Here is a 12,799-nt window from a genome sequence, read left to right as displayed (position 1 = left end):
CTTTATATAATTAAAAATACTGTAAATAACTTGTGTATGTGAGTAATTTACCTCAGGATCTATAGTGCTAGGGCTAAGGGGATCATTGTGCTCTGTCTGGATAAAATACCACCTCCAAATGAAACGAAAAGGAGTTAACCAGTTATTGGGTCAAAATAACTCATCTGTGAATGACCTCCTACATTTCATTTGACCCAGCATGATTGTTCCAACAGAACGTTTAAAGTAAACAACCCAGAATTTTGACCCAGCACGAACAACCCAACAATGTGTTTACAGAAATAACCCAGCACTTTTGGGTTGTTGAGTGTATAATTACGATTTTGTATCTCATAATTAAAAAAAAACTATAACAAAATTATGATTTTTATTCTCATAATTTCGATTTAAAGATCATAAATTTGATTTCAATTTAATAGTTTTGATTTTTATCTCATAATTTCGATTTTAAATTTCATGATTAAGATTATTAATCTAGATTTTTGTATCTGATAATTTGATTTTTTCTCCTAGTCTCGATTTCTTTAGGGCATGATTTTTTTATTATGTGGCAGAAATGAACTATTTGGGTGGTTTGCATAATTAAAACAACAAGAAATGAAGAGGACACTTGAAAGCACATGACGATCATATGTGTATGTGTTTCCGTAGTGTAGTGGTTATCACGTTCGCCTCACACGCGAAAGGTCCCCGGTTCGAAACCGGGCGGAAACAAATCTTTAAAACTTTTTTTGCATTTAGTCATTAAGCAGACGCTTTTATCCAAAAGTATATAGTATACAGAGCTAAATTAGATTTTTTTTATAAAGAGTAGAGAAGAAATAGAAGTCAGAACTGATCAGTCAGGTGTTGACGGAAGAGATGTGTTTTCAGATGATTCTTAAAGATGGCTACAGAATCTGCAGATCTTGTAGCACCGGGCAGATCATTCCATATAGGTGGAACCGATCCTGAGAAAGTACATGAGAGAGCTTTTTACCTTTTTGAGATGGCACAACAAGACGTTGTTCGTTTGCAAAGCGTAGGGATCTGGCGGGTACATATGTGTGCATTAGCGAGTGAAGATAAGGTGGTGCCGAACCAGTGGTGGTCTTGTAGGCCAGGAGCAAAGTCTTGAATTTGATGCGAGCGACTATAGGGAGCAAATGTAGCTTAATGAATAGAGGAGTGACGTTTGCCTATGACAATTTTGACTCAGAATTTACCCGTGTTAAAGTCATATTCAGAAATGAATATTCTATCATCATTCACTTACCTTCAAGTTGTTCCAAATGTGCATATATATTTTTTGTTCTGATGAACACAGAGAAAGATATTTGGAATAATGTGTATAACCAAACAGCTCTTAACACTCATTCGCTCCCACAGTAGGAAAAACTACTTAATCATTTATTTTAATCTGATACGGGCTTCAACCGGTAGCCAGTGGAGCGAGATGAAAAGGAGTGTCACATGAGCCCTTTTGGGGCTGTTGGAAGACGATGCTGCATTCTGAACCAGCTGGAGCGGTTTGATAGCCTTTGCAGGAAGACCATCAAGGAGAACATTGCTTTAGTCCAATTTGAGATTACCAGGGCCTGGACAAGCAGTTGTGCCCCATGCTCAATGCGATACGGTCTAACCTTCCTTTAATGTTAAATAAGGCATGTGATCATTGAATGGCATCAAATATGACTCAGAGGTTACTGGCTGTTTTGGAAGGAGTGATTGTTGTATTCAATCACGTCAGACTACCAATGTTTTCTCGGTGTTCATCAGAAAAACGACATTTATATCACTTGGAACATCTTGAAGGTGAGTAAATGATGATAGAATTTTCACTTTTGGGTCAAGTCCACCTCCAGGGTTTGACCAACTACTTAAACCAAAAGTTATCAGGAATATTTTATCGTCGTTTCCGTAGTGTAGTGGTTATCACGTTCGCCTAACACGCGAAAGGTCCCCGGTTCGAAACCGGGCGGAAACATATCTTTAAATTTTTATAATAAATATAGAAATAGAAAGGTTTGGAATATGAACATAATGCAACTTTAAGGAATCGGATAATTTCTTAAACTAAGCAAAACATGTAAAATAGATACTTTAAAAGATGCCTAGCGTACACGTACCCGGACTTTTATTTTGAAACCACCACCGTGGCTGCAGTATAGAGGTTGATTTTCAAATGCAGTGACGTTAACATTAGATGTCGAAGGCTTCACAGTCCTACTGCACGTAATCCAAACATGCCTGGTTTTAACTACGGGGATGATCAGGTAAATTTCTGAAAATTAAAAAGCACGCGTAACCCATTGAATATAACCTCAATATACTGTATATACTCTTTACGGAACTTACGGTTCAGTTGCATTCCTGTATAAAGCAATGTAGCTGGACTGTGTTTCTAAACAGTTAACATAGTTACTCCTGTTATACATGTATAAACGAGTGGAAATGAAAGACTTTAAGTAAAATGTGACGTTGACTAGTTCTATGTTTGGAAAGGCATCTTGGTCATTGGCTTGGTTTATCTATTCTGTTCTATCTTGTCATTGTCGTAACCGTTTAAATGTTTTGTTTTTGATACATTACATCCATTAGCAAACACAGTGGCATATAAAATTGACGATACTTAAAAAAAAGATGTTGGCAAATAAACCATTTGAAGGTTATAAAGAGAAAATCAGCCGCGTAGTGACTGCGCAAAAGTGCACAGCGATGATGAGCTAGAACACTACCCTTTGTTTATCTTATAGACGCAGTTTACTGTGCGCCGATCGAGTACAACTTCACTGATCTATAAACGCCTATGTGCTCTTTCAGTTGACAGCGTTACTTCCTTATGTTTTGCAACTCGAATGAAAATAGGCCCTTATTTGACAACACGAACAAGACGTTACAAGAGGTATAGTTGTGTGGCGTATTAAATAATATAGATCTCCAGCTCCAGGATATGGTAAAAAAAAATGAGTATCAGAAATAAAGAGCTTAAGATACATTTTGAACCCGGGCATGTTGAGATTGTTCAGGTAAGGCTTGGCTAAAAATATACGTTAAGACGTCTTTGGTGTAACGTTATGCAAAGATACAACGTTGTATTCCTTTAGTTTAAATGAACAGTTCACTGTCGCAGAAGTGCAAAGCTATTAGTGTGTGCTAAATGTAACTAAGCTTAACTGGAAGAAATAGTAATGCTGCCTGAAAATTGAGATTCAAACTATAAAATAGTCTGAAACTTCACCCCGATATGAATTGAGACAACAATGCCAAACCACACTGTATATCATTAGTAACTTATGAAAAAAGATCCATGTATGTTTATATAGCATAAATATCGTAAAGGTCAATATATAAAGTCCACAAATGACCATTGACATCTAGTTGTAGTACCAGAAGCTGCCTGAAGGAAGCGCTTTAGCGCATCCTACTGAACACCTGCATATGCGTCGACAATTTTCTAATGCGCATTTTTTTACAATTTTTGCAAAATAATTTGCCGAGAAAAACTGAGCACAACATTATCAACTTAATGGTAGATTTACATAACAACGCTTGACCCTTTAACTTGATGTCAGTTGAAACTCTTACAAATCGATCGATCCCTGGAGGTCACGTTGACTTCACGTGTGTCAACATATTGAATAGGGAAAATCTGCCTCTGAACACATTAAAGGAAAAAAATGAAGGACACAAACGTTTACATCTTTTCCCAAATTAAATAGTTTATGTTCTGTGTGGTGCACAAAGATGATCCGTCTCCCGTTACTTATTGATTCCCTGAAAATCAGGAATTGTGTAAACCCACGCTTGTAAAGCATTGGTTAAGAAATGTAAATGTTATTATTTTTTCTTCTAATAGTCTTTCAGCCAATAAAACTGCAGATCCGTTCACTCGTATGTGTTTATATGGCAGTGTTGCCCTTTCCAATGTGGCGCTGCTGTTGACACAATTCAGCAGCCAAAGCGGCATCTATGTACATTATGTCTATTGAGTGTAACCACTGTTCATCCTCTAGGATGATGTTTACACGCCATACCGGCGTGTGCTTGTGACGGGTGCGACTGGGCTACTCGGCCGTGCTGTTTACAAAGAGTTTAAGAAAAATGACTGGGATGCTTTGGGGTCTGGGTTCAACCGAGCCCGACCTTGTTTCCTTAAGTGCAATCTTCTGGATGAAGAAGCAGTGCGAGGGGTCATTCAGGGGTTTCAGGTAATGATTGATAATGGTAACTTTATTACAACCAGTTTGGTCACCCACGTTTTAACACACGTCTGGGAATACATTTAACATGCTCGAACTATGATTTTTTTCTCCATTTTTGTGAAGCCTCATGTCATCGTGCACTGTGCTGCTGAGAGGAGGCCAGACGTGGTGGAGCGTCACACTGAAGCAGCCATGAACTTGAATGTAAATGCATGTACTACACTGGCCAAAGAAGCAGGTTGGTGAAGCATCGGAACCTTGTTAGAAATGGTTAAAAATGTCATTTTTCCAACTAAAGTTCTCTCAAATCCTTTTTCAACAGCTGGCATCTTTCTCATTTACATCAGCACAGATTATGTTTTTGATGGCCGTAATCCTCCTTATGGAGAAAACGATGCCCCAAATCCTTTAAATTTGTATGGGAAGTCCAAGCTAGAGGGAGAGAGAGAGATACTCAGACATTGCCCAGGTATTTAATTTTTTTTAAGTGTCTAAACTGTTCTATCCTTATGTAAATTTAGAAAATGGGTTTGTTTTAAAGTGATAGTTTACCCAAAAATACAGATTCCGTCCTTACGCTAATGTTGTTCAGAAAACGTATATGACGCTTCTGTGAATATATTTTGAGAAATGTCTCTGTGGTTTTGTATCCGTACAATGGAAGTCAATGGGGACTAGTGTAGCTTGGTTACCAATCTTCTTCAAAATCAGCTACTTTTGTGTTCAATCGCTCCTCCTATTTCTGTGGTGTTTCTTATTTTGAGTTTAGTTCATTTACGAATAAGCTTTTCTCATTTGCTCTGTCCAGGTGCAGCTATACTACGAGTGCCCATTCTTTATGGAGAGGTGGAGAAGGTGGAAGAGAGCGCAGTAACTGTTTTGTGGGACCGTGTTCAGGAGGGAGCTGAGAGCTGCACTATAGAGCACTGTCAACAACGTTTTCCCACCTACACTAGTGATGTGGCCCGTGTTTGTCGGAACATGGCTGAAAGAGCCCTTCAGGTGAGCCCATTTAGATTATAATTCATAATACACTCATGTATTGTGTGTGAATTGTGGCAGACTCACCCAATTTTTTGTGGTTTATGTAAGTTTTTGTAAAAAAAATTCTGAAGAATGTATTAAATATACAACCACTATCTTACTTTTTTAAATAGTTTCAATCAAATTAGCTAAATATTAAATAATTAAACGTAAGAAGTATTACATCCCCTCGTATTTGAGGAGAGTAACATTAAAAGAAGGGACAGAATAGGACTCGAATTCGCATTGGACAGACTCACATTTACAGATACTTATTTCTTTCTGTTGAATTCTGCAGTCAAACATTCTATGCAGGAGTGCTTAAAAATCAACACATATTTCAATGCAGCATATTTTTGTTGCCCTCAGGATTCATCGTTGCGTGGAATCTTCCATTACTCTGGAAAAGAGCAGATGACCAAATATGAGATTGCCTGTGCTATAGCAGATGCTTTTAACTTGCCTAGCAGTCATCTAATACCAGTGAGTAAAAGCACAGAAGATTTAAAATAATTCTCAGATCATTTCTACAGTGTTTGTATGATTACCCTTGCATGTAACCATATATGGATCATAGTTATGTATACATTATGCAATGTAGCCTGTTTATATAAACAAGCTTTCTAGTTAGAAATATCCCCCTCCAAATTATTTTCTGTAAACTTTGGGTTCATTAGGGTGTGTCTGTTTAAAACCTTAGTTTTTAAATAAAGTTAGACAAAGGAGAAATTGTTTTGGAAACAGACCATGTTATGTAAAGAATGAAACAATTTTTTTTAAATGGTTTAAATCATTTTGATCCCAACTTAATATGCAGAGACGACTATAAATAAGCCATTAGTTGGATGTTTTCCTGGAAATGTGGAAAAGCATTGCTATCTAAACATTACTTTGTTTGTTTTGGGAATGCCTGTGCTCAACACAGCCAAACTGGCTCAACCAATGGTGTGATTTTTGGGGTGGGACTATCTTTGGTCAACCAGTCATGAGGGGAATGGTATTTTTATATTTCCATTAGGTCTCGCTAGCAGTTATTACACACTTTAACTCTCATTAGCGTGATATTTTCTGTGTTGTTATTTTTTTGTAATATGTGTTTTGGTGTTTGGTTTGTGTGTGTAGATGACAGAGCAGCCAGCAGGAGCAGGGGCTCAGAGGCCACAAAATGCCCAGTTAGAGTGCTCACGTCTGGAGCTCCTCGGTCTGAGTGTGGAGCCCAGTCCTTTCAAAACTGCTATACGGAACAGTCTCTGGCCCTTCCAACATGACAAACGATGGAAGCAGACTGTCTTTCACTGAGGAAACAACTATACCCCACTCTCATGATTAAATAAAGGCCACATTGTTTATGCTTAGCTTTTTTATCTAGCCATCTTAATTTAAATTCCTGAAAACAAAGCAGGGCCACGCTTTTATTCTGTTCAGCAACTTTGTTTGATGTTACAGTATTATAGCTAAAAGGTATTCTAGTACCATTTTGTGTTTTTTGTGAAAATTGCACTGTGGGTTAAGTCTGTTCTCTCGAACACATTTGTTTGTTTCCTTTTTTCTGTATTTCATTAAGTATACATGAATTTACTTGAAGAGAGAAGTGTGACTGTATGACACAGTAGTGTGATATCCGTGCTATACACTTTCTGTTTCATGTGTACATTTTTTTTTCCATAAGTCGGGTTTACTTGAGAACAGAATGCAATATGAATGCACTATAAAAAAGTATTGGGAAGTTCCTTGGTGTCTCTTTTCTTCATTTTAGTTTATTATTCATTCTTATAGATACTTGGATGAATAGAGCTACAAAGTTTTGCTACCCAGTGTGTTCAGGAAGCGCAGTGTCAACAACTATGACTAAACAAAGCCAGTCACATGGTCTCATTATTATTATATTCACTTTAAACAGTGTGCGTGTTTTCTATTAAAAGTATACCTTGAAACTGTTTGGGTAAAATGTCCTTGTTCTTTCCTAGTTTAACGATTTCATGTAACGTTTCTGAAAGATAACTTGTAAGTTTCTAAACTAAGGCGTGAGAACATTTATGCTTATGTTGTAAACCCACACAACACTGAACTAATAGTGTTTTTTATTTATTTAAACAATTCAGAGATGACAATAATGAAATGCAACTTTGCATACACTACATCAAATATACCAAAAATACATCCATACAGTCATCTGAACATATAGAAGAGAAGATAAAGAAGAAGGAAACGTGTATTATTCATAATACAGGAAAAATCTCATATCTATAAAAAGAAATGCATGTTTTTTATTAATTAATCTTAGTTATTTAATTAATTTTTTTGCCACAATGATAAGAAAGTTACCAGCAAATTCCCAAGTAAATAATATCCTTAAAGTCTAAATAACATTCCTGAACTAACAATGTTGCAGGTGTTTTCCAAAGCTCTGCTGACGTATACTGAACGGGGCGTGGTCAGTGGGCTGCGCCACACGCGCTGGTTACTGCGGTCAGCTGATATCAGCGCAAGTACTTTCCAATGGGATTCGGCGCACCGCTGTCTACGTGACATCATACGTCCATTGTGACCTAATCGACAAACGTTATTTTTCTCGTGCTTGTATCCCGGAAGGTTGACGACCGACTTCAGCGGTGAAATAATACAAAAACATAACTGTAAGGTAACGGAGAGGATCATATCTGGGGGAGTCGTTCAACGGAGGAAAAATTCATCCGAAGGTAACGTTAAAAAAAACACTTTCTGTTAAATATAATTTCATTATTGCATTGAGTCTTGCGTTGGATACATTATTGTGATATTTTTTCAATCCGGAAATATATCTGTTTATTATAGTGCCTCTGTCAAATATTGACTTGTGAATGTACACCCGGTCTCCTCAGGGTCTTATCGCCCCTCGCTTTCCTCGAGACAGATTCTGTGGCGCACAAATAATTATAAAGCATTTCTCTATATAGCCGCAATATAACGTGGAAGTGAGTAATGTCATCACTGTTCTTTTTGCAATAGTTGACTAGTTTTACTGTTATCTTAACATTTGTGTCGCACATCTATTTGCGTTGATGGACATGATACTGACCTCTGTGTACCAGCAGGTGAACAAACACTTTTTTGTGTTGTATATGAATCCTAGTCGCCTGATACTCATTATCACTCATTCAATTACTGTCACACTGCTGCATTCATGACCATTGTTTTCATATTCTTAAACTCTTAAACTCTCAAAGGCCAGAAATGTAGTTTGTGGGGCTTGTTTTTAATCTAACGCGTTATCAGGGTGTATTTGGCTCTCAGATATTGTGATTAGTCATGTTCCTGCTAATGGTCAAAGTGAGTGGGTGATAAGGTTTCCATTGACTATAAAACACGAGTTAAACGGACTTTAAATTGAATATAAAGTGTCATGAAATGAATGAATGAATGAATGAAATGAATCGTATTCTTTATGTTTATAATTCTACATTTCATAATTGTATATTATAAGTATTTGTAGTATATGTGTGTGTTTGTATTTGTAGATCCTGCTCCACACTGTCCCTCTGTTATTCCTGCAAGTTCCTGCAAATTCCTTCATATTTTAATGAAACCGTTCTCATGTAAAGATGACACTTAAACCATTGTCATAGCAGAAGTGATGTAACATAGACGATCACGTGGTATAGACCAAAGCAAAAAAAGTATTTTATGATTTAAAAAATAAAGGTTTAAAATGGATGCCACTTCAGTCAATATCTGTTCTGTATGTTACACTGTTTGAGCAACACATTTCCAGTTTGTTCCATTAAAACCCATGAGGTTAATAATTTACCATCACTGAGTGGAGAGAGTGCTGTTTAATTTCACCACATGATCTTTGTATTTACTTAATGCCTGTGTAGGAGTCTATTATCAGCTTTGACGCCTTCTGATAAATTATTTCTGTTCATAAGTCTTGATGTTTAACGATTGTGTAAAGACGTCTTTGTGTCAGAAAACCGTACGGTGTTTTGAATACATATGTGTTTCGTGATGCGAATCATTAGAATAATTATTACAAACGATCCAAAAGTATATCTAACAGTATGTGTCAATAATTATTTATAGTATTTTTTTCTCTCGAATCATTCGTTTGAGTTTTGGAATATAGATAAATACATAAACCTTTAAAATGAACAAGCATAGAAGTATATAATAACTACACAGTTTGAATTAAATCTTAGCTAAGTAATTAAATAGCAAGACTTTTATTTTGGTATTGCATATGAGAACAAGCCAACTGAGAACAGTCGCCTTCACGTCATATTTCTTAAACATGCTGGTTTTGTGTAAGATCTTTGTGTAAGTCTCAAATCTGCAACACTTCATTTGAACTGTTTTGCAATATTTCAGCCTTCTTACTTGTTCTCAGGAACCCCCTTCACTTCCAGTGTGTAGATGAATTACGAACAGCCTCCACCCTACGCAGGGCCTGGCGCTCCAGCCCCGGGATACCCCCCTCCATCAGCTCCCGGATACCCGGCTCAAGGGTACCCTCCTCAAGGATACCCTCCTCAGGGATACCCTGCACAGCCATACCAAGGATTTCCAGCTCACACCGAGCAGCCTAACCCTGGTTACCCAAACTACCCTCCTGGACCTCAGGGATCATACCCAGTCGATCCGGGATACCAGGGCTACCCTCAACCGCAATATGGAGGACCTGCATATGGTGAACCCCCTAAAAACACTGGTAAGTGACCTTCTGTAATGATAATATGATCTTTGTACATATATTGGCTAATCTAATTGCCTCATAAACAAAACATGGATGTGACTGAAACAGTGTGACCACACTCAACTTTGGACTACAGAAGAGAACTGGCACAGTAATACGAAGTGCTCATAGTTTTTGATGTCATGTTTTTGCGTGATCATACTGACTTTGGTTTCATTGTAGCAGTCTTTCTATTTTTGTGCTTTGGTTCTTTGTTGGTCTTTAAGACTCACACTTCAAAATGGACAAAAATGTCAGAGCAAGCGCATTAGGGTTGAGGTAAATTACAGGCCAGATTTTTAAATAGTAAAAAATATACAGTAAACATACATTAAAACTAGGACTGTCAAACGATTAATCGCTTACACAATAAAAGTTTAACATATAATATTAACATATAAATGTCTGTGTACTGTGCATTAGGAATGCAACAATACAGCTCACCCATGGTTCAATACCGACATTGTTGTTTTTTTGCCCATGGTTTTGGGTTCGGTTCAGTTCTGATGGCTTCGGCACATTAAAGAGTTTTTTGATCGTTTTATGCTTATGTGACAGGAACAGTAAGACGTTCTGAAAAAAACTATTATACTAAAATTGTCTTAAAAAAATAACTTATTTTATTATCTTTAAGCAAAAACAACTAGTACAAATTCCTGGTGTATTTAATAAATGTAGAGATTTACACTGGCAGCTCACAGCAGTTTTTGCCCCCTTTCCTGCTGTTAGGGGGCAGTGCGGCTCAGCCTCTGAAGCGGTTTGCACACCTCGGGTCTAAGATAACTCTGCTATCAATGTTGTAGAATCGAGAGGTTTTGTGTATTAATGCGCTGTTATCTGTTATTTATATAATATATATGGTACATTAAAGATCATTTCAGTCAAAGAACATCTAATTAATGTTCGATTAAGCGTGGCGCGTTGTTTCGCTGCAGATCTCAGAACAGCGTCCTGAGTTGTAGCATAGCGCCGCCGACAGGTGTGTGTACACTCATAGAAAACAATATGTTCATTTTTTTTTTTAAAACTATAGTGCGGCGCATCCGGTTTGCGACCCCCTTTAGCTTCAAGTGCACAAGTTAGTTTTGCAACGGGTTTATCGCAAAAGTAGCAGCAAAAGTCAAGGCGGGAAGATTTGAAACTGCAGGGACAGGTTTGAGAGGTTGTAGATTCTTAATTGTGGTTGCATTTCAATTCTGAATCTAGGAAAACGTGTAAATTGCTATTAGATTGTTAATGTTAATGATAATCTTAAATCTATAATTTACCTTATTAGTAAGTTTATTTAGCCTTGTTGTGCAAGCACTGTCGAGCTTGTGCAGAGGCAGCAGCTTTTGCCAGAGGGGAACTGGAATCCCCTGGTTGGGCCTGGGTTCTCCTGAGGTTTTTTTTCTCGATTGGAGTTTTGGGTTCCTCGCCACCGTTTGCATATTGTTTTGCACATTGTTTTGCACTATTTGCCTGGCCGGGGGGGCTGCTTTAGAATTTAGAAGTTAGCTGAACGTGCTGCTTGCGTATGCAGTGTAAAAATACATTCTTGATGCACATTGCTTCTCGTGTTGCAGGCAGTCTCGCTTCACTGCGCGACCACCACTTCGATATATACAGACAAACACCGACAGAGCCAGAGACAGGTCACAGTGCAATTAAGTGAACGGAACATTTTGAACAATAATCGGAAAACCGCAATTCACTTACACGTATTGAACCGTGGAGGTCGTACCGAACAGTTCGATAATATATTGAGAATTGCAGAATCCCTACTGTGCATATTCATTTTGTACTTAAAAACACAAAAACATACACATACATCTAAATATTTCATAAATATATATAAACATGTATTTATTTATATTCAACAATAATTAAAACTATATTTATACTAAATTTCTATTTGATATTTTTCTTAAATATATGCATGTATGTGTTTGTTTTTGTAAATGCTAAATTAATATGCACAGTACACAGACATTATGTAACACAAACTTTTATTCTGGATGCGATTAACTGCGATTAATCGCTTTACAGCCCTAATTCAAACGCTCCGTCTGGAATTCATTTTCAGTTTTATTGATGTATAAATAGAAGTTTCACAAAAAAGATTGCAACTTTTTCAGCTACACTTTTCTGTTATAATGCTATAAACAAGAAAGCCCTGTAGTTTTTATGTAAAAAAGACCTTTTGTGGTCTGTTGAGATTCTGAACAGTCCCTCTGATCTGTGTTTTGTTTCTGCAGTGTATGTTGTGGAACAGGGAAGGAGAGAGGACTCCGGGGACCAGGCTTGTCTAACTGCATGTTGGACAGCGCTGTGTTGCTGCTGTCTGTGGGACATGTTGACCTAGAATTGTAAAGAAACCACTGTGAGCCCCGCTATCATTTCACTCCATCTTTCACTCCACGACAATCATTATTTGTGTATGACTACTGAAAAATATTAGATTTTTTCTGTTTTAACATCAAGAGTGGGGAACTTATTTTTACGCCTTTAATGTCAAGCACGATATGCACTGAGAGACATTTACATCTGATTTAACACGTTGGTCTTATTTGTAGCTGCATATTAGTTTGAATGTTTTTATTATTTGTGTATTGAAAAATGCAAATTTAACCTCTTTATTAATGAATGCAAATATTGCTTGAACATAGACCAGATTTGAGAATCAAATATGGCCTTGCAGAGTCTGTGAATGTTTAATCTGTCGTAATAAAAAATGTTTGTTTCTATTCATTAAAATAATGGAAATGAGCCGTGCATGTTTCTTTATTCGTTATTTAACATGTGCTTTGTCATACACACAATCACATTTATCATCTGCCTTCTTGTTAAACAATTTCAGTCTGAACACACCCAAGTGTAACATTTTCAATGCAATTTATTG

The 12,799-nt window shown here is 37.1% G+C and overlaps 2 protein-coding genes and 2 non-coding genes across 6 annotated transcripts; all 4 read left to right on the top strand.

Moving 5' to 3' along the window:
* Nucleotides 1–641: 641 nt before the first annotated feature.
* On the top strand, nt 642–714 carry trnav-cac (transfer RNA valine (anticodon CAC)). Its single transcript has one exon. It is a non-coding gene; the product is annotated as a tRNA-Val (tRNA).
* A 1,179-nt stretch (nt 715–1,893) lies between these two features.
* Nucleotides 1,894–1,966, top strand: trnav-aac (transfer RNA valine (anticodon AAC)). Its single transcript has one exon. It is a non-coding gene; the product is annotated as a tRNA-Val (tRNA).
* Nucleotides 1,967–2,122: 156 nt separating this feature from the next.
* On the top strand, nt 2,123–6,937 carry mat2b (methionine adenosyltransferase 2 non-catalytic beta subunit). 2 transcript variants are annotated; one of them, XM_056731099.1, is made up of 7 exons: nt 2,123–2,255; nt 3,996–4,190; nt 4,308–4,422; nt 4,507–4,653; nt 4,993–5,186; nt 5,577–5,690; nt 6,330–6,937. In XM_056731099.1, exons 1-7 carry the CDS (start codon nt 2,226–2,228, stop codon nt 6,504–6,506), a joined length of 972 nt encoding a protein of 323 aa, XP_056587077.1. In that variant the 5' UTR covers nt 2,123–2,225; the 3' UTR covers nt 6,507–6,937. The 2 variants fall into 2 exon arrangements, with proteins under 2 accessions (XP_056587077.1, XP_056587078.1); XM_056731100.1 differs by lacking the exon at nt 2,123–2,255 and adding an exon at nt 2,345–3,008.
* A 730-nt stretch (nt 6,938–7,667) lies between these two features.
* On the top strand, nt 7,668–12,666 carry zgc:165573 (cysteine-rich and transmembrane domain-containing protein 1). 2 transcript variants are annotated; one of them, XM_056731901.1, is made up of 3 exons: nt 7,668–7,906; nt 9,555–9,894; nt 12,156–12,666. In XM_056731901.1, exons 2-3 carry the CDS (start codon nt 9,600–9,602, stop codon nt 12,260–12,262), a joined length of 402 nt encoding a protein of 133 aa, XP_056587879.1. In that variant the 5' UTR covers nt 7,668–7,906; nt 9,555–9,599; the 3' UTR covers nt 12,263–12,666. The 2 variants fall into 2 exon arrangements, with proteins under 2 accessions (XP_056587879.1, XP_056587878.1); XM_056731900.1 differs by having other exon boundaries at nt 7,670–7,906; nt 9,574–9,894.
* Nucleotides 12,667–12,799: the final 133 nt, after the last annotated feature.

This window comes from Triplophysa dalaica, chromosome 19 (genome assembly GCF_015846415.1).
Source record: "Triplophysa dalaica isolate WHDGS20190420 chromosome 19, ASM1584641v1, whole genome shotgun sequence".
Classification (NCBI taxonomy): domain Eukaryota; kingdom Metazoa; phylum Chordata; class Actinopteri; order Cypriniformes; family Nemacheilidae; genus Triplophysa; species Triplophysa dalaica.
Note: the sequence above shows the minus strand (reverse complement) of the source record. Positions and strands in the feature narration are given on the sequence as shown.

What these genes read in the sequence shown, in the direction of transcription:
- mat2b (XM_056731100.1), top strand. Translation starts at nt 2,946, where the DNA reads ATGAGTATCAGAAATAAAGAGCTTAAGATACATTTTGAACCCGGGCAT. An exon ending in GGGTCATTCAGGGGTTTCAG is followed by an intron (nt 4,191 to 4,307) that starts GTAATGATTGAT and finishes ATTTTTGTGAAG; the next exon opens with CCTCATGTCATCGTGCACTG. An exon ending in TGGCTGAAAGAGCCCTTCAG is followed by an intron (nt 5,187 to 5,576) that starts GTGAGCCCATTT and finishes TGTTGCCCTCAG; the next exon opens with GATTCATCGTTGCGTGGAAT.
- zgc:165573 (XM_056731901.1), top strand. Translation starts at nt 9,600, where the DNA reads ATGAATTACGAACAGCCTCCACCCTACGCAGGGCCTGGCGCTCCAGCC. An exon ending in TGAACCCCCTAAAAACACTG is followed by an intron (nt 9,895 to 12,155) that starts GTAAGTGACCTT and finishes TTGTTTCTGCAG; the next exon opens with TGTATGTTGTGGAACAGGGA.